General features: G+C 35.9%; 1 protein-coding gene across 1 annotated transcript; it reads left to right on the top strand.

Annotated features, from left to right (window-relative positions):
• The first annotated feature begins 146 nt into the window (after nucleotides 1–146).
• Nucleotides 147–18,071, top strand: LOC123534370 (uncharacterized). Its single transcript, XM_045316591.2, has 9 exons — nucleotides 147–3,479; nucleotides 4,139–4,453; nucleotides 5,489–5,617; nucleotides 5,916–6,060; nucleotides 7,662–7,804; nucleotides 9,193–9,275; nucleotides 11,717–12,717; nucleotides 13,892–14,017; nucleotides 14,377–18,071. The coding sequence occupies exons 1-9, from the start codon at nucleotides 275–277 to the stop codon at nucleotides 14,768–14,770; spliced, it is 5,541 nt and encodes a 1,846-aa protein (XP_045172526.2). The 5' UTR covers nucleotides 147–274; the 3' UTR covers nucleotides 14,771–18,071.
• Nucleotides 18,072–19,712: the final 1,641 nt, after the last annotated feature.

Below are 19,712 nucleotides of genomic sequence, written 5' to 3'. Positions count from 1 at the left end.
ACTTCATTGGACAAGTTTGTTTAAAATGTAGATGTTCACCAATATATTAACCATATCTTTTTGTTAGGTTAAGTAAAATAGAATTAGTAACGAAATATTCCGTAGCAAAGCTTTAAAAATATATAGGTTTCCTTTACTGCAGATACGTAGTGGCGCTTGGAACTAAGCGTTATGGTACTGATCTTCAACAATTTACGCCAGCAACGAAACGTGCTGATGGACAATTTTTTATCAAAAACCTTTCATTGCCTCAAGGTATTTTATTTATGTTACAATGAGGATATATAACAATGCTGGTCTTTATAGTGACATAACATCTGACTCTGTTGTTATTAGTCTTATGCCAGAAGTGTTGGTGAAAGACGGAAACGAGATAGAAGATATAGATTTTGTGTCCAAGCCTAACATTATCCAGGGATCTTGGAGATATTCTGATAAATGTTTGATTCGCGAAGCTCATTGGATGATTTATGATTCCAATTCTTTAATAATAAAGGACTACCAGCCTATCATTTCCGCAGTACATGAGTTTTACAATGACGAGCTGAATTTGCAAAATGGAAGGAAGTATTTTATTGCAATAAAAACTATTGACCATTTGAATAGAACTAAAGTTGGGAGATCTGATGGGTTTACGGTTCGTATTCAACCGCCAGTTCCTGGGAGCGTGAGAGATGGTAAGAATGAAGAATTTGATTATCAACATTCAACATACGAACTTTCAGCCAATTGGGATGCCTTTGGAGACACGAACACAAATGATCCCACACAAGTCATTGAACATTATGAAATAAGTATAGGTAACGACAGGCGGTATGAAAAAACAAGATCAAATGTACACTTTTCAGTAAATGTAGGACTAAATCGGTCATATACCTTTTCAAATTTAAATCTAACGGCAAAGCTAGTACGATATTACGTAACAGTAAGGGGATATAGTAAAGTCGGTGGCTTTTCTGAAAGTACATCAAACGGAATTCGTGTCGGCTTTTCTGAGGCTATAATACCTGGAGTCATCTTGACAAATCAATACCAGTCTTCTACAAAAGAAATAAAAATATCTTGGAAGGGTTTTTACTCTGATTTAGGTATACGAAAATATTCGGTGGCAACTAGTAGTCATTTAAACTTTATAACAAATGATACAATTGACTGCGAAACATTTGAAAATAATCATAGTTTATTTGATGTAAGTAAGCTGAGAGATGTTGGCATTAATGAAAACCTTAAATTGGAAAACTTGTCTCTGCAACATAATACATTTTACTATACCACCGTCCTAGCTTATGATGAAGCAGGAATGTGCATAGCTGTGACGTCCCCGTCTATTTTAGTTGATACAACGCCACCGATTGCAGGAAAAATAGCAGTAAATGGAATGGAAAATGATGATATAAATTTTGCTACGGATAAGACAGAGCTGCATTTCAGATGGTCAGACTTTGTTGATCCGGAATCCGACATAAAATCATTTGAGGCTAAACTCTACCAGTGTCGAAACTGTACTGAAGCTCAACACCCTATGAATATTTGTACTGTTATTTCATCGGTTGACACAGGTACAAATAACATAGCTTCTTTTTATGATCTCCAGCTGTCCTTTGTCTATACGTATGTGCTCAACCTCCGCGTAAAGAATCAAGCCCAACTGATTACTTCCATCTTGTCTCCACCAATAGAAATCGATTTGATTGCTCCATTTCCTGGCGAGATTTATATATCGGACACCTGGGGAAAGCCAAAATTCTTCCAGTGGTCTAATACAGATATTTCGGGACAGTTAGCAATAGCTTTCTCGGAAGATGACTATGTTTGCGCGAATCAAATGGATCTTTTTCCTCTGTCTTATGAAGGCATGTGGAAAGTGCCCAGTTACAATTTTTCCAGTGACTTTATTAAATTTGATAAAACATTCACTCGGTTAGGAATCGGGTATAACTCTGACTTTACCAAAATTATAAAATCTGGAATGCTAAATGATAAATTTGAACTAAATACTGGGAATTATTCTTTTGTTTTACAAGCCGGATGCGGCAATAAAGTTATAACAACAGTAGCCGCAGTAACTGAAATTGAAATCATTCCCTTTACTCTGAAGGACAACTCCATGAAGATAAAAATGAATTCACTTGATGAAAGTATCAGTGAAAGAAATAACACTAGGCAGGAACAAAGCAGTATTGACCAGCAAGCATCTTCAAATTATGACAACCAATACTTAGGAAGAAATCCGCATGGATTTGGTATACATATCTTAGGCTACAAAACTAAGAATAAAACAAAATGGTCACATGTTCTTTGGGCATGGAATACGTATGCTTATACCTATGTATGGTTTGACATGGACATAAACCCTACAGATAAAGCGTTAAATTATATTATAAGTATTCAAAAGCGCTCAAAGAATTTGAGGACTTATGTTGATCTAAAACTCTATATTAACGAAAGAGAAATGAAATCTATACGCGGTCTTGATTTTGTATCTACTGCCATAACACCAGCTGTATTGACATGGATGGAAGAAGATTTTGAACCACCAGTTACTGATATCTATTCACCTTTCTATACTGAGGCTATTCTCTGGTCTGTTAAAATACCAAAGTCGGAATCCAAAGCATGTCTTTATGGAAAGGGATTCTATGATCCCGAAAGTTCTATTAAAGAAATTTGGTTGGGTGTGTCCAGTAATGAACACTTCGGAGGCAACATCTCACCAATGCAACTATATAAAACTTTCTGTTATAAAGGCGCAGAAGAATGCGAGATCACTAATAAAAGCAAGTGCAGTCAGATAGGCGTAGGCACATTCGAATTAATCGACCTTTCAATTTCTGGGTTGCAACTTGAGGTCATAGACAATACAACACTCTCGTGCTTAAATGAAACTAATGATCCCCTGGCATGTAATATATCATCATACTTGCTGTCCGTAAAAGTTGTTAACTTTGCTGGGTTATCGACAGTAGTGCATTCAAATCCAGTTCAGATTGATCAAACAGCACCCACATTCGAATACGTTAAGTGTTTAGATCCTTTAAATAGTAACAACGAGCCGACAGATCGTTTGGGTTCTAACTCGGTTATAGGTGCGTACTGGAACTGTGCTGAGGATATAAGTCAAATTGAATACTATTCGGTGTCAATTACGCAGGTTTCTCCAAAGGAAAATGTAATGAATAACACATTTGTAGGATTAAAGAGACGTGTTAATTTTACCTTCGGTAATGCAACATTTCATCATGGGAAGGAATATCGAGTTATAATAGAAGCAACAAATACAGCAGGTTTGAAGGCAGTTGATAGCTGTCAAGTTTCCGTAGATTTATTTCCACCAAATGCCGACAATATCATATATGGAGCCCTTTTCGCAGAAGATGAAGACGTTGATGAAGCAAGTGAAGATATTCCGTCTGTAACGTCATCTCAGACAGAAATTGGGCTAACATGGAGTGGAGGAAATAACGATACACGCTTTTATCGTATGTATTATTTCGTAGCAGTACAATATATGTAGCATCACGTCTTCTTATTTAATGAATTAGATTACCCTCAATATTCCTGATTGGCAGTTGTACAGTTTACAGCCAGTGCCCCGTTCAGTTTAGGTTTATAATATTTCAGTCAAGAAACTGCAATTAATTATTCTTTCTTGATGTAGAGTATGTATTGAAGGTACAAATTTTCCAGACACGCGAGTTGTGTTGCATATGTTATAAACTCGCTGAACAGTATGAATCAAACCCACTCTGCAACTGTTGTTCATGGTTTTGTGAATAGATTTTATGACTTATTCTTTCCTAAGTATTGGGCATGTGATATCCACTGGGCGTTTTGTAACTTCACGATGATACATATTTTAATATATAGACAAACCTGTATTTAGCAGCTAGCCATGGGAACGATACAGAATGACAGCTTAAGGCAGACAGCTGCTTAAGTCTGTTGAAATTAGAACAAAAGTTCAGTTTGGAGAGTTAGTTGTCTGGCTACTTAAGGGACAGTTGACCGCTGAGACAGTTTCAACTTTAAATTAATTTTGAATCCGACTATAAAACCTCCTTCTAGGCTTTTGGTGTACCTCTACTGATGTGTATGTCTTAAACGTTAAATAAAATTAATGATTTTACATATATTTTAGAATGGCAAGTTGGTTCCGAAACAGATGAAGATGATATTTTCCCTCTAAGTACAGTCGCAGATACGCCGAAAGGTTCTGTAGCAATAGTTTCGGGGCATCTGAAGATTGGCGGAAAGGACAGCAATTTCAAAGTTGCCGATTTCGTAAAATCAGGAAATGTGACATACAAAGAGATGGAAGCCAACGGAAATAAAAGCGCTATTAAAAAATCGCATTTTATGCTAGAGCCCGGTCGTTGTGTATATCAGTCTTTATATGCTTTAGGATGGTCACATTTGCGACAAAAAATAAGATCTCGTACAATTTGTGTCCGACGTAAGTTACTGTTACACGGATTTTTTCTTTTGGTATTATGATTTATTCCTGAGTTATTTATTAAAATCTAATGAAATAGTATAACATCTATGGACAAGTGCGTATATTTCATTATTAGATACCATACTGTTAATATTAATAGTAATAAAATTGCTAAGGACAGAATCCTGAAATCAAGACCGGAAAATCGTAAGCGGACACAGTAGCCTGTTATTGGACCGCCAGGGATGAGTGACGTCAGTTTTGACGCCAGTTTTGACATTTTACCCGATATCGTCGCGATAATTCGTTAACATCGATATCTAATCTGGTTTAATTTATTCTTAAAATCTAGAAATCTATGTTATGTTTATGTATATCACGGACAATGCATTTTTAAACGGATATAATTTTCATTATGTGGTATTAGCACTCGTAAACATATATTTTGCATTCGGGCCAGAAGCTCGTGCAAACGTATGCTTAATCGTACTAATAACTACCAAAGGTCCGGCGTTGCTGTTTAATAAGTGTATAGTACGAAATCTGAAATTGGTAAGTAAATATAATAGCACTCAATGTCTAACCTAGCACCGAGTGGCTTGTTGGACTTGTGTCGACAAACCGTTTCTGAAATTGGTCCGACATATCACACACACACACACACACACACACACACACACGCACGCACGCACGCACGCACGCACGCACGCACACACACACACACACACACACAGATGCAAAAGTACAAACTACGATGTTTTAACGTTATAAAATGTTATCCATGTGCGCTAAATATCGTGTGCTGTATTTTGTTAAATATATTAATACATAAAATAAATAAAAATATAAGTCTGCAAAAATTGTCCCATAACTTCGATTGATTCGCGCGTTACAAGTAAATATAGTTTTCTTTCAACCTAACGCTTATACGTTTAATGCTTTATAACTGTTCTGAGGCTTATTTAAATAAAGAAGGAAATCGGTGTGAAATCGGAACCTCTCTGTTATTTCGTTTAATATGTTCTTGCATTGTCTTGTTTTAATTTATAATAGGTCCAGACGACGTACTCCTGAAAAACATCTCACATTCAGTGGTCATTGCATCAAAATCAATGGGGTCAAATAAATGGAAGACTGGCAATTTCACCATGGAAGGAAGTGAAATAGTAATAGAATCTAAAGGTTAGTCTTGTGCAGAAAGTAAGCACATCCCTGACATCTTACTCCATTATGCACGTTATGCGGATAAATTACATTGAATTTTTGTGCAATGTTGTACTTAATTAGTACCAACAGATCCACTGATCGGGCATTCCGACACACTGACACGATTATTGGAATTATTTTATTTTATATTTTACGATTTCTTATGATAATTTTAGCGTGGAATTGTGTATGGAATTAAGAATTGTTTATATGAATGCTTATTACTTAAACTTAAAAATTATCATCTAACAAGTCGTTCTTTATACATCAAAAGTAACTAATGGAAGGCTAATGTTTGGAACAATCACGGAAGTTGACAAAACACAGATGTACGGAAGTGCGGCGTCAACAGAATACCAACCATACATAACCGATCCAAAACTGACTGCTTCCCAAACGTCAAGGCTTTTACGGAACCGGTATGAATTTTTTATAGAACTCTCTGAATATTTGTTCTTCTTAATACATGTTTACTTTTAAAGATAATATTATATAAGTGTCTTTTCGTATTGAATTTATTAAACGTGTTGAATGAAATAATAAAATGCGAGGCTTTGCCGAACATTTTATCAATTATATTCAACAAGTTTAATAAATTCTATGTGAAAGTCACAAATGTAATATTTTTTATATCAAATGTTAGCTTTTCCTGCTGAAACTGCAACCATTCTTCTTCTTTAACTTTTATAAACAAGTCTATACTATACTATAAACGATGTCGATGTCAAAGTTTCATTACACTAGTGTATTATCAAATTTATGTGATGGGTATATTTCATTCCCGTGACGTCAAACATGTATTTCAATTGTTTTCATGTTACCAGAAAGTATCTGTTATTTCTACTATTAATCTTGACACCGGATAAGGAATTCTCACAATTATATACATTTATCATATGTTTGACGCCGTGGGAGTGAAATAATGACATTACATAAATTTGATAATACGCTACTGTAGTAGTGTAATAAAACTTTGATATTGACGTCGTTTATTTATAAGAGACGTTGGTTGTATTTGCTTGGTCTATAGTAGGTAAAGAAGGAAGAAAGTTTGATGATTCAAAAGGAAAAGCTTACATTTGATAAAAAGAATATTAAATTTGTGTCTTTCCACATTTAATTTATTCAACTCGTTGAATAAAACCGATAAAATGCCTGCAGAGCCTCGTATTTTATTCAACTCGTTTTATAAATTCAATAAGAAAAGATACTCATATAAAATCCACTATATACATATTCTGATATATGAGTGATCGTCACAAAGTAGGCTCACGCAGCAAAAATACAAGTTTCGAAATAATTTTGTATAGCTGATTAGCAATTATTTTATCTAGTGTAAAATGCTACATTATGTAATAACCACGTCAATACATTTTAGATTTAATCATTTATTCTTAATTTCGGGCATACTTAACAATGGTCAGTACTTTTCAAAATACTCTACCACCGCTCGGGCAAATCATATATTTCTGTGCGGACATCGTACTGTATTTTCTCGTCTGCCAATGACTTTTTTGGACCGCAAATCATGCCCCATCTGAAAAACTAAAAGAAAATGTGGTTGGTTGAATCCCATATGTTAAGTGAAAACGTGAAAATTAGCATCAGTAGCTGTAAAAAGATCCTTTGGAAGCATAGAATGTACTTCAAAAGTATTATACATGATTAAGGAGTGTTACCCATATTTGGTCAGCCCGCCCACTTAGCTCAGTAGGGAGGGCGCAGATCTACGGATCGCGGGGCCGCGAGTTCGAGCCCTGGGCTAGGCATATGTTCTCCGTGACGATTTGATAACAGACATTGTGTCTCAAATCATTCGTCCTCCATTTCTGATTCATGTGGAGAAGTTGGCAGTTACTTGCGGAGAACAGGTTTGTACTGATACGCAATCCAAGAACACTGGTTAGGTTAACTGCCCGCCGATACATAACTGAAATACTGTTGAAAAACGGCGTTAAACCCAAAACAAACAAACCAACAAACATATTTGGTCAGAAATGTATTTTGTTTCTTTTTACAGAATTGAACGGTTTTGTAATACGTCTTTTTTCGTATCCCCGGCCCCGTTTGCTCAGGTGGAACATATGCAATTAAACATTTCACTCAGAAAAGACTGCCATGCGGATACTGAACATCAACCTGGACTTATATACTGGAACTACGGTAATAAAAGAACAAGTTTATGTTTCCGTTTCGACTCTTCGACTCTTATACTTAGTATGCATAAGATATAAATGAACTGGTATGTATGGTGGCATATTTCTGTCACCACTTAACCACGATTGGCGGATATGTAAGATATATATCTAGCAAGTGGAAACACGAAAACTCTCATGAAAACTAGATAATTATCTTAACAAGAATTTTTGCTTGTTAGTGCCATAAACTGACACCACATAATAGCGGATAACTAGATTTTTTACGAAGCCTGTTATTAACTTGATACTTTTCATGATACCACTTAACCGCTTAAAACATCTGAACATCCTCATCACCGCCCAGAGAATTGAGCATCAGTGATTCTATTTATAGATATCTCGTTTCGTTTCGCAAAACTGGTAACGTTAAAACTTTCATGTTAGGTAAGTGATATCAAGACAATCATCGAAATTTCTACTTAACTTTCATGTTAAGTGACTGGTTTCGTGAAAAATATCTGGTTTCCAATTTATTTAATGAAATAAGTTTTTTGGAATAACAGGTTATACTAAAACATTCTAGTTAATAACAAGTTTCGTGTAAAAATCTAATTATTTACTTATTATATGGTGTCAGTTAACAACAAACATTCTTGTTAAGATAATTTTCTAGTTTTCATGAAGGTTTTCGAGTTTCAACATGCTAGATATATATCTTGAAAACTGATTGGTTTAGTGTTGGCAGAAATATGCCACCGTAGGTATGTTATCGATTTCAACAATGTTGGGCCCTCGACACGTTTCGTAATGGCGGTTTATGTGAAAATCACACTTCAAAATATATATTTTCGTATACATAAATATCGGATATGTTGATATTAAATTAGTCGTCTCACAGTATACTTGTTCACCTATTTTTGTCATGTGATCATAGAATGGTGGCCGCCTAATTTTGATATTCAATGCCTATATTTCAAAGAAGATTTTTGATTTCAGACTTACTTCATCAAATACAAAGCTATCTTTTAAATATCCTTTTCTTAAATGTGATCTTATAAATGTATTTTTTACTGAAACAAATCATGACAATTCCAGGTACAGGTAACATATGTCATATATCACTTAACGTAGTTATTTAATCAATAGACGTGCATATGCGCAATGCAACAAATCAGAATATTCGTATGCAGTTGTTGTTATATAAAGTGATCGGATTCTAAAAATATGATATTAAAAGAAAAAATAAAGAGACACCGTATAAATTGGAATTATTGTAAAGGGCAAAGTTTCAAAACTATTATGTACATATCAAATATCCATCTTGTGTTTTCAAGTTTCTTCAATCTGGCACACTCTATAATCCCATGACCACATACAGCTACAATAGTTATATTTTATTTATAATTTTATTAGTCACCAAGGAGTGGATGCACATAGATGAAGGCTGTCGAGATATTCTCTCTTCCAATATCCTTGGAGAAGTTTACTCTGCAGAGGTGTGTATATACAAAAACCCCTTTAGATATATTTGATATGTTTGTTTGTCGCTGCTAATTTGAGACATTTTGTGCCATATTTTGTTGATTGCCCTGTGTCTGTTGTCCGTTTTTAGTCGTACATTGAGAACAATTTATTTCAAACAATTTCGTCCTCTAAACCAGTGCAACAAACTTTGAAGGAAAATTAACTCGATGACCCTTTTGCAGATACATTCAAATCTCTGCAATCCAGGCAGATTTCTCTTTAGCAATTCAAAATATTCATACCAGCTACTATTGTCCAGACTTCGTAATAGTGTATCAGAAAAATGTCCGTTGGTTGAAAACTAATTTGAGTAGATATTTTGGAAGAATAGAACGCAGCCAAATAATAGTAGACTCGGTTTGTCTGAATCTGAATATGTTTGGTAACACTCTCGCGTTCACTTTCGGTTAAGGCAAACTGCGTTGTTTGAGTACGGTTTGAGTACGGTATATTTAATTCGACTATTACCTTGGACTTCTCATATATACTAAACAAACCATCTTAATAGATTTTTTTACATTGCAACATCTTTATACTAGAAGCCATACGAATACACACTACTGGCCTTTCCTTGTGTTATTTTTGGGGAAAGAAAAGTTCTACCACATTCACAATTCTGACCATGAAATACACATGCATTTCGTAATAAATCTTCGAGCACGCTTTTTGCAAGGAAAAAAACACAAACATTTCAATATGACAAGTTTAAATACTGAAAGACGGGCGAGAGCAATAGGCACGGTCCGTGCTTGGATGTCTCCCTTACAGGTATCCTGATTACTTTACCTACATTAATGTCTTTTTCATTGATTTTGAAATCGAAAAGTGAAAACTCATTAAAACAAACGAATATAACATATGATGGTTTATGGCCGGGTCGCACATGTCCAGTGTTCAGCTTGGGTGCGGGCTGCATATGAATATATTGAACCAGATCAGTAAATGTAGCTAAAACATCGATATTGTTCATAACTGTTTTGTAATAAGATGTTGGCATGATATTGCGATATATTAAAAGTTCTCTTCCCGTCTCTCTACTTCACAGAAATTGCAATGTTAAAGCACTGCTGGTTCAGCCAGAAATAATAATTATCAACATTCTATGATTTCAGAATTCTAGGATGCTTGGGCGGTATCTACAACCTTTACACAACAAGTATGCAAGAACATGAAATGTACAGAATTTACCCCGGCAACCAAGGAGAAGGGTAACAACTAGACCAGTTATCCAGCACGTGCGCCAACGATTTAGGACGACACTTCTACAGCTGCCAACACAATAGGAATTCACATTCGCAGTATATTAGATCAAAACTGTTTGAAATAGACGCCATGAGCGAGAAATCCGTGCTGACGACCTTACCATGAGATAGTTTTACAGCGCCAAGGTCTACAAAATAGGGCAGAATCTGCGCTTTTATAGGAGAGACTGGTCAAATGTGTTGTTCACAGACGGAAGCCGATTTCATTATCCCATGCTGAAAGGCGTGTTAGGGTCTATAGTCTAAAGTAAGATTTGCCCAGAATTATTGTGTAATAGATAATGTCAGTTTGGCTTGACCGACTCAGTTGTAGTTTGTTTGGGAATTTCTATAAACTCTGGAACGGCTCCTATACCAGTGCAAGGTAATAAAAAATGCATAGCAAGCATATCCTATCAAGATGATATTATTTTCCCACATTGCCGCAAACCGCTTAAAATGGGCTTAAGTTATACAAGATGTGGCAGCCAGTTATACAGCCAGAAGCACGGAACGATTCGTAAAACATTACAATGTTAATGTGATGCGTTAAGAAGTATTCTGATTTGAACCCCAAAAAGCACATTTGGGATGTGCTACGGCAGGCATGTACAACGTTTACAACATTAGCTACGAAACGTACAGAAGTTAGAGACCGTGTTATTTGAAACCCAAAAACATCAGCGCAATTCGACCATTTTCATCCATGCGCTACGAATGTGATGCGGCATTCGAGCAACGGTGGCCAACGAGATTCTGACTATTAGAGGGTTGCTGTACACAGGTTGCCATTGTGGATCCAATCTACCATGAAATTTGTTAACATTTTGGCAATAAATCGTCTACCATATTTATATTCTTCTGTTGTAAATTGCAGAAAATTTGGTTCACATAATTATAAAATTTATATTGCTAACTTTACCCAGTTTTGTTCAGATTTAAATTAGCAATATAGGGTCATCATGGGTAACAATTTCATGTACAAACAAAACACTTGTAGAACTCTTTCGGGAACTACAAAGTAACACTAGGATAAAATCACAAGCAGGCTGAATGACAGTCTAACATGACGACGGAGAAAGGCAAGTTATTCGAAGCTAGCAACCTTGACCATTCAATTTATAATATAGTACATTATAACGGAATGGCAATTATTTTTTTTTTACTTTCAGCTGTGTCTTCAGAAACTAAAAGTACTAAGGGGTGGTAAAAGTTCTACAACAGACCCTTTAACTCAATACAGAAACATCGAGCTCGTCCGAATAGCAAATCTAATACAGAACACAAAACCATTTGTTACACTGACGAGTATTTATGTGAAGGAAGACGAATTTGATCCAATTACCATACCAGTTGCTGACAAGGAAAATGACAGTGTAGCTTTCAGTATTGCAAAACAGCCATTACATAGTTTTTGCAAGATAGACGATGTAGGTATTTTAGATTGTAAAACTGAAGCTGACTTTTATGGAACAGATGAAATTATAATTAGAGTTAATGAAACAAATGTTCCCTCTTCAATATCAGCTAATGTTGTAGAACAAACAATTAAAATGATTATCCTTCCTGAAGAAGACTCAACAGAAAGGGTATTCATTGACAACAAAGGGAACATATTTCGTGAGAAAAGGCCTGCATTTTCTCATATGATTACAGTGGAAGCGAACGGTACGGACACAATATTTGCAGGAACTATTGTTTTATGTGATGTGGACGGAAATGAAACATTTACAAAACATGTTTTATTTAGCCCACTTGGCAATTCAACATTTTCAATAAACGAAACTGTTGGGGGAAAACTCATTCAAAATAGAAAGTTCTTGCCCACAAGATTTAGAAGCGTAGCATCTTACAATATTACGTTTAAATTTTCACCAAATATCAACGGCCATATGACTCTGAAATTTATAGGCATCACTGCAAATGGGATTTTCAGTCCAAGTGTAACTATTGACGTTTATGTTCTTGCTAATCCTTGTGTAAATGGTTATTGCGACCATGTTGACGGAACACATACTTGCGACAGTCAGAACAGAGCTACTTCTTTTGATGGTTTCTTCTGCCACTGCCATCCTGGATTTAATGGGGCGTGGTGTCAGGATAATATAAACGAATGCGCCCCTGAACCTTGTGCATTGATGTATGACTGCGAAGATTTAACAAACGATTACAGGTACGCACATGCACCAGACAAGAAAGAAAACGCCTCTTTTTTGTTATACCCCATCTCTAACTATGGTCATGAACGGGAAAGCGCACGTCACATTATTTCAATATTACATATTGCAGAGATACTCCTCATATTCTATGCTTTCGTCAACGTTACAGAAAAAAATTGCGTGAACTTTCCTAATGAACATCCGGTCTAGAGGTTACAGCAGTGTGCACATGTTAGGCGAAATGTAAATAAACACAGAGTGCAAACTATTCACAGTTTTACAATAAAACTCGAAATGATGAATGATTTTTAATTTAAATCATACAATGGTGTATATCTGCACTTTTTTCTTAAAATTCATTTTGCACAATTATGCTGCAATTTTAGCATATTCGTGTAGTTAAACGACGACTGACATACAGTTTAACATCAGTCAATCAGAACAGTTTTGTAATCTAGACGAGAACTTCACTAGGGAAGTTCAGGCAAGTCTTTTTGTGCAACGTTGAAAAAGCTATAAACTTCGCATTATTTCTCTAAGATTAAACATGTAAAGAGGCTTTCTTTGAGACGAATTGATTATTCTATAGATTTTTAAGATATGTCTTTCAATATGATTTGACAGTAGTAGAAATACCACAGATTTTCTAACCGCTTTGATACACCCACAATGTTTCACTGTTCAGATGAATAGCTTCCATTAAAAGAACTCGTCTGTGCTGTTTGAAACCTTAACTTGATATCATTATACATCGACAGAGTTTACCTGGTATGTATGAAAACATACTAATTAAAAGAACCTTTCTCTATAATAAAATGTTACCTGTAAAACTAAGATCAAAAATGTGTTTTCTATTTGCTGCCGGTGACCCACTGTATTCCTTTGTTTGTTTGTTTGTTTTGTACGACTTGTCTGTATTCATGCTTTGGGGAGGGGTGGCGGGGGGGGGGGGGTGTTGTCTTGTATGCGTCCTTGCTTTTTCCCTTCCCCAGATCAAAACCCCTTTTATATCTAAGTTTTGTATCTTTCATATAATTACTTCTGTTTGCCTTTTGAAAGAATCAGTCTGCTATATCTCTAAACTGCAGCTTGCTGCATGGCTGATTTTCCATACATGGCTCTAGCCGAGTTTGATGTGCTCTGTTCTTCCAGGAAATCAACCTATAACTTTTGTTTTTTCTTTTCCAGATGCAACATCAACATACCTAAACTGGTAGCAATACTAGGTTGTTCAATAATTGCGATGATGGGAATTTTGTTAATTATGAGAAAACGGTGCAAAAAGTTCAGAAGAAATAAGGTTTCACAAAGCAGGTACAATAATAGCTTTATAATTTGCTTTCTTTCCTACTTCAGGACAAAGATAAATCAGTTGCAAAATCTTGGGTTTGAATTACACTTACACAATTCAGTTCAAATGGTGATTTCCAAGTTTTAGCGATAGTGGAAGACCCTGGGTAATGTTTAGAACATCATGTCAGGAACTGTTATGCGCCTGGATAGAACCATTTTGTAAGCAGTCTGAATGGCATCCTCATACCACGGCCCGAGCGAAACCTGAAATCACATAGCTTAGGTAAAAAGTTATTCAAAACAAGCTACCTTAACCACGCTTGCATGAAATTATGAAGTCATGAAAGTTTAGTTATGTACTTACAATTTCTTTTCAATAGTACAAATCTACAACCTGGTGCTTTTGAGAAAACATATGAACTAGATTCAAGACCATTGACAAGTAGTTCGATTGAGGTCGACACAGAGGATCATACAGTTGAGGAGACGGACAGTAGGTCCCATACACCTAATATCTGGAGAAATCCTAACGGGTTTAATAAGGATAAAGAGGTTGACATAAGCGCCTTCTCTTCTTTGAGTGCACCGATAGGAGGGCTGCTTCCACCACATCATCAAAATAAAAATGTCGTCAGTAGATATGCTGCCTCAACCGATACTGGAGGAACACCTTTAAAGGTGCCAAGGGTACTAAAAGCAAAGCATGGGAAGTTAAGAAAGTCTAAACAGTCCCATGCCAATGTACACTCAGATATATCAGAAATCGATTGCTAAAATATGAGAACTATGAAATATGCTTATTGGGTAGTCTTTAAGCCTTATTGTAATTAAAGTGTCCTTATAACTAGAATATCCATATTTAATCGGAGATTGTCTATAATTATATAAAAAGAAACAATATGTTATGTCAGTGTATATATCTTATTTTTATAGAATGTCACTTCAATCGTCTAATATGTTTCTTTTCTATTATTCATTTATTTTTAGCACACCTGAGCAAATTGCGCTCAGGATGAGGAATTGTGATCGCTTACCGTTCGGCCGCGTCCGTCCGTCCGTCCGTCGTCCGTCCACACCTTTTCAAACAACAACTCCTCCCTCTGAAACCATTTTGTGTGTGTGTGTGTGTGTGTGTGTTCGGGTTTAACGCCTTTCTCAACAATTTTTCGGTCATATGAACGACGGTGTCTACTTGTAGCAGTGAGCACAATGCCCAACTTTATAGTGCTGCCTCACTGGAATATCACGCCGTAGACACATGACATGATACCCCGCCCAGTCACATTATACTGACACCGGGCTGACCAGTCCTAGTACTATCCTCTTAATGCTGAGCGCCAAGCGAGGAAGCTACTAGTACCATTTTTTACGTCTTTGGTATGACGCGGCCGGGGATCGAACCCACGACCTCCCGCACTCGAAGCGGACGCTCTACCACTAGGCTACCGAGGCGGTTTGAAACCATTTTGTGAAACTTGGCCTTGATGTTTCTTGGGTGGTTTTCTTTCAAAGTGGTTCAAACGCTTCGTCAATAAACTAGGCTGCTAGGCGCGTGGTCACTTTCCGCTATATGTTATAGTCGAAATTTTAAAAATCTGAGGTATGAAACTGCCTCGATTTTGAAATGGGCCTTTTGAGTGGGCCTTGTGTGATTCACTACTTAGATTGTTCAAATTATTTTGATTCATTGGAAGCTTTAAAAAATATTCTTATATTAAACTGATGGCCAGATTTTAAAATAATTTTAAACAAATGGTCCTTGTGTGGTCCTCTACCAAGATTATTTAGATTATTCTGATTTGTCAAAAGGAAACATGGCTGCCAAAGGGTATGTCCATTTTTCCCTATATGTATATAGTGGAAATTTTGGAAATCTTCTTGTATGAAACTGCTGGCCCGATTTTGTAATAATTTCACACAATTGGTCATTGAGTGATCCTTTACTAGTTATGTTAAAATTATTCCGATTCGTCAAAAGGACACGGCCGCCAGGGGACATTGTCATTTTCCACGATATGTTATATTGGAAATGTTAAAAATCTGAAGTATGAAACTGCTGGCTCGTTTTTGAAATAATTTCACACGTATGGGCCTTGTGTGATCCACTACTAAGATTGTTCAAGTTATTTTGATTCGTTGAAAAACATGGTCGCCAGGGAATATGGCCATTCACCCCTTTATGCATATATTGGAAACTTCTAAAATATTCCTGTCAGAAACAGCAAAAGATAATAGGTAAGGGTAGATTTCTCGGAAGAACAGAGCACCACAAACACAGCCTTAGAGCCAGACATTTGCAAAGATGGCTCAAAACAAAAAGAAGCTGTAACGGAAAAAGACGGGTTGCTTAAAAAATTCAACAAGTACATTTTAATTTTATTCAAAATATAGAAAAAGGGAAGGAAGGTGTAGGGGTAGAAAGGATAGGGGTTGAAGGGGAAAATGGAACAAGGATGAATATTCAAAAGGAAATGCTACGTTCCTTAATCACACTAAACCTACAACATAAACCACAGCAGCGCAAACACTTACGTACAAAAGACACATACACACACACGTACGCACGCACTCACAACCATCGCATATAGATAAACAAGACAAGTAAGATATAACAACACTGTTGGGTACCGCCCAAGACACAAGGACGCACTACCTCACACAGAAGCAGAAGAAAAACAAGTCCAGTTTTAAAATAATTTTACACAAACGTTTCTTGAGTGACCCTTAACGAAAACTGTAGAAATTATTCTGTTTCCTCAGAAAAAAGCCACTAGGAAGTCGGATCACTTTACCCCTTATTTTTGTAGTGGAAACTTAAAAAATCTTCATTATGGTATTGCCATATCACATCATTTCCCAATGTCTTACCCCACCTCAACGCCCATATTTATTACGTGCCTCTATTTATTTAGTAGAAACTTTTAACTGTTCGTGCAAGCAACTCGGGTGAGCGATGTAGGGCCATCATGGCCATCTTGTCATAGAATATATAATATTTATTCAGATTTTTTGTTATAAATTTTATTTTATTGTTTTCGTTATCAGTACAAGTATCTAGGCAATATGTAAAGACGATGCTGAGTGTATCAAGACACGGTATTTCTTTCCGTAATTTTTTGATAATCAAAATTTGAATGAAATTAAAATATATTTAAAAGAATAATAGGGTCCGTTTAGAACTCTTATATCGTTCGGGTGTTAAGGTGTGTTTGGAATGATAAATGAATTGAATGCTATTAATGTTGATTCTACAAAAGAAGTGACGTACTATGTAAAAACGGTAAAATTGGGCAATTCTACATAAATGTTTAAACACTGTGAATAAGTCTTAAAGTTCCATTTGCCTTTTAATTTTACATCAAAACAGATATAGCAGCTGTCCAAATGTGAGAATGTGTAAAATTCATGATGAAAAAACTACTTTCAAGGGACGTGAGGGATGTTGCACATTTTATTACCGCTCACGAACAGGCTCATACCAAGTCTGCCACTATTTTGCTTGGTTGCATTCTACGCTTTCAAAAGATCTTCTTAGAGAACTATCACAACAGTATAAGTGCCGTGTGACGGCCGTAAAATATTTCCCCGTACTTGTATTTAATATTGTTTAAATACTTGTATTTAATATTGTAATATATGATTTCCTTGTACAATTTATAATAGTCAAAGCCTTAAGGTGGTTATAAAAGCAATGAACTAAGGGATATTTCCTACAATATAAGTCAAATATTCAAACCTATGACAAATATATAAGGAACAGTTATATACATGTTATATATATTCGTAACAATAAATTGTCAGCCACGTAATAAATCAAGGCAATGTGAACCTGTAAGGCATATGCTAAAATAAATACGTAAGATACAACATGTGATTGTAATTAAAGGACTCGAAGACTTCAACTATTTGCTGACGTATTCCATTATAATATATTATTATCAATAATTTTATCCTTTTTCTCATTTTTCAAAATTGTAAACTTAATTAAAAAGATCACTGATATAAAATGCATTGTATATTTGTATTGTTATTGTGTAGATAATGTAACGTTAACCAGAATAAAATGCTATTTCGACGTTTGTGTTTATGTATTGTTTTTATTTTTGTTGGGTTTAACATCGCACTGACACAATCACAGATCATATGGCGACTTTCCAGCTTTAATGGTGGTAAAGGAAAATCCCAGGTGCCCTCCGTGCAATATTTCATCAACCCCCCGAGTGAGGATCGAATCCACATCGGTGAAGGGCAGGTGATGTGTTTCGTTACATCAGAAGTATAACACTGTTAGTCAAAATCGAAACTATTGAAACTGAGCGGCAAACACCAAACAAATAATAGTTGTCTTAAATGACAGCGTGAGAACTCGATATTTTATCAGAAAAAAATAAGGATGCCGTTAAAGGTGTATAACTGGAATAATATATATATTTATTTTTTTATTGTTGGGTTAACGTCGCACCGACACAAGCATAGGTCATATGGCGACTTTCCAGCTTTGATGGGGGAGAAAGACCCCAGGTGCCACTCCGTGCATTATTTTATCACGAGCGGGCACCTGGGTAGAACCATCGACCTTCCATAAGCTATCTGGTTGGCTTCCTCACAAGAAGAATTGATTTGAAGTCAGCTACCTTAACCACTCGGCCCTGGAGACCCCGGAGTAATATATATACAAAACTATCAAAGGGTCATTACTGCAGTAAAATATAGTCATAGCAAAAGTTCCTTCCTTTATGGTCATCTGCACTGCACATCAAGCTTGTTCATCTGTGAAAGTTTGAAGCAAACCAAGCTAATAGTGTGGGAGGAGTTGGACACACAAGAGTTTCTTCAAGATTTTATATAGCACAAAGGGTCGTAACTGCGGTAAAATAGTCACAGAAAAAAGTGCTTTCTTCATGGTTATCTGCACATCAAGCATGTTCATTTGCGAAAATCTGAAGCAAATCAGGCTAATACTGCGAGGTGTTGGACTAACAGATTACCCATATTCAAACTTGACCTAGATTTTATCCAGACAAACATTGTGATCAAATTTCATGAAGATCCAGTGTACAAGTCCCTATTGCATACACAAGGTTTTTCTTTGATTTAACCTAGCGACCTAGCGATCTAGTTTTTTACCCCAGATTACCCATATTCAAACTTGACCTAGATTTCATCAAGGCGACTATTCTGACTACATTTTATGAATACTAGTAGTTCTTGAAAAAAATGTGATTAGATATACATGTTTCGATTTATGGAAGGCCGTACACGCCAAAATGTTATAATGGAAATTTATGGGAAAACAATTTGTGTTCCCTAATCATGTATAAATAATAACATTTACATAGCAAAGTATCATCAACATCACCATCATCATCATCAGTAATCGTCTCACTCTAGAAGAGTATACTCGCGATTTGATTAAAATACTGTACTGTACTGTCGCAAGGGACAACTATTTACATATAGAAGACTAAAAGTCTCTCTTTGCACACAGTTTAAAAACTGCATTACATAGCAATTCACATGAACTAAACACATGTGCACGAACGCATAACATCCGTAATTAGAAACACATAACCAAATATTACATGCATCACAATTCAATGACCTCTAAAGCAAGAGACTACGCACATACACATGCCAGCACCAAAACCCTGTAATAGCCTGTGCTCAAAAAGCACATATTCCAGTATAGGGACCGAAGGCGCCAGCAAATACAAAC

This window comes from Mercenaria mercenaria, chromosome 12 (genome assembly GCF_021730395.1).
Source record: "Mercenaria mercenaria strain notata chromosome 12, MADL_Memer_1, whole genome shotgun sequence".
Taxonomy (NCBI): Eukaryota; Metazoa; Mollusca; class Bivalvia; order Venerida; family Veneridae; genus Mercenaria; species Mercenaria mercenaria.
This window is presented reverse-complemented; position numbering and strand designations above follow the sequence as displayed.

Coding starts and splice junctions, on each gene's coding strand:
- LOC123534370 (XM_045316591.2), top strand. CDS start 275: ATGAGGATATATAACAATGCTGGTCTTTATAGTGACATAACATCTGAC. Junction 3,480..4,138: donor TAACGATACACGCTTTTATC/GTATGTATTATT, acceptor CATATATTTTAG/AATGGCAAGTTGGTTCCGAA. Junction 14,018..14,376: donor AATAAGGTTTCACAAAGCAG/GTACAATAATAG, acceptor TCTTTTCAATAG/TACAAATCTACAACCTGGTG.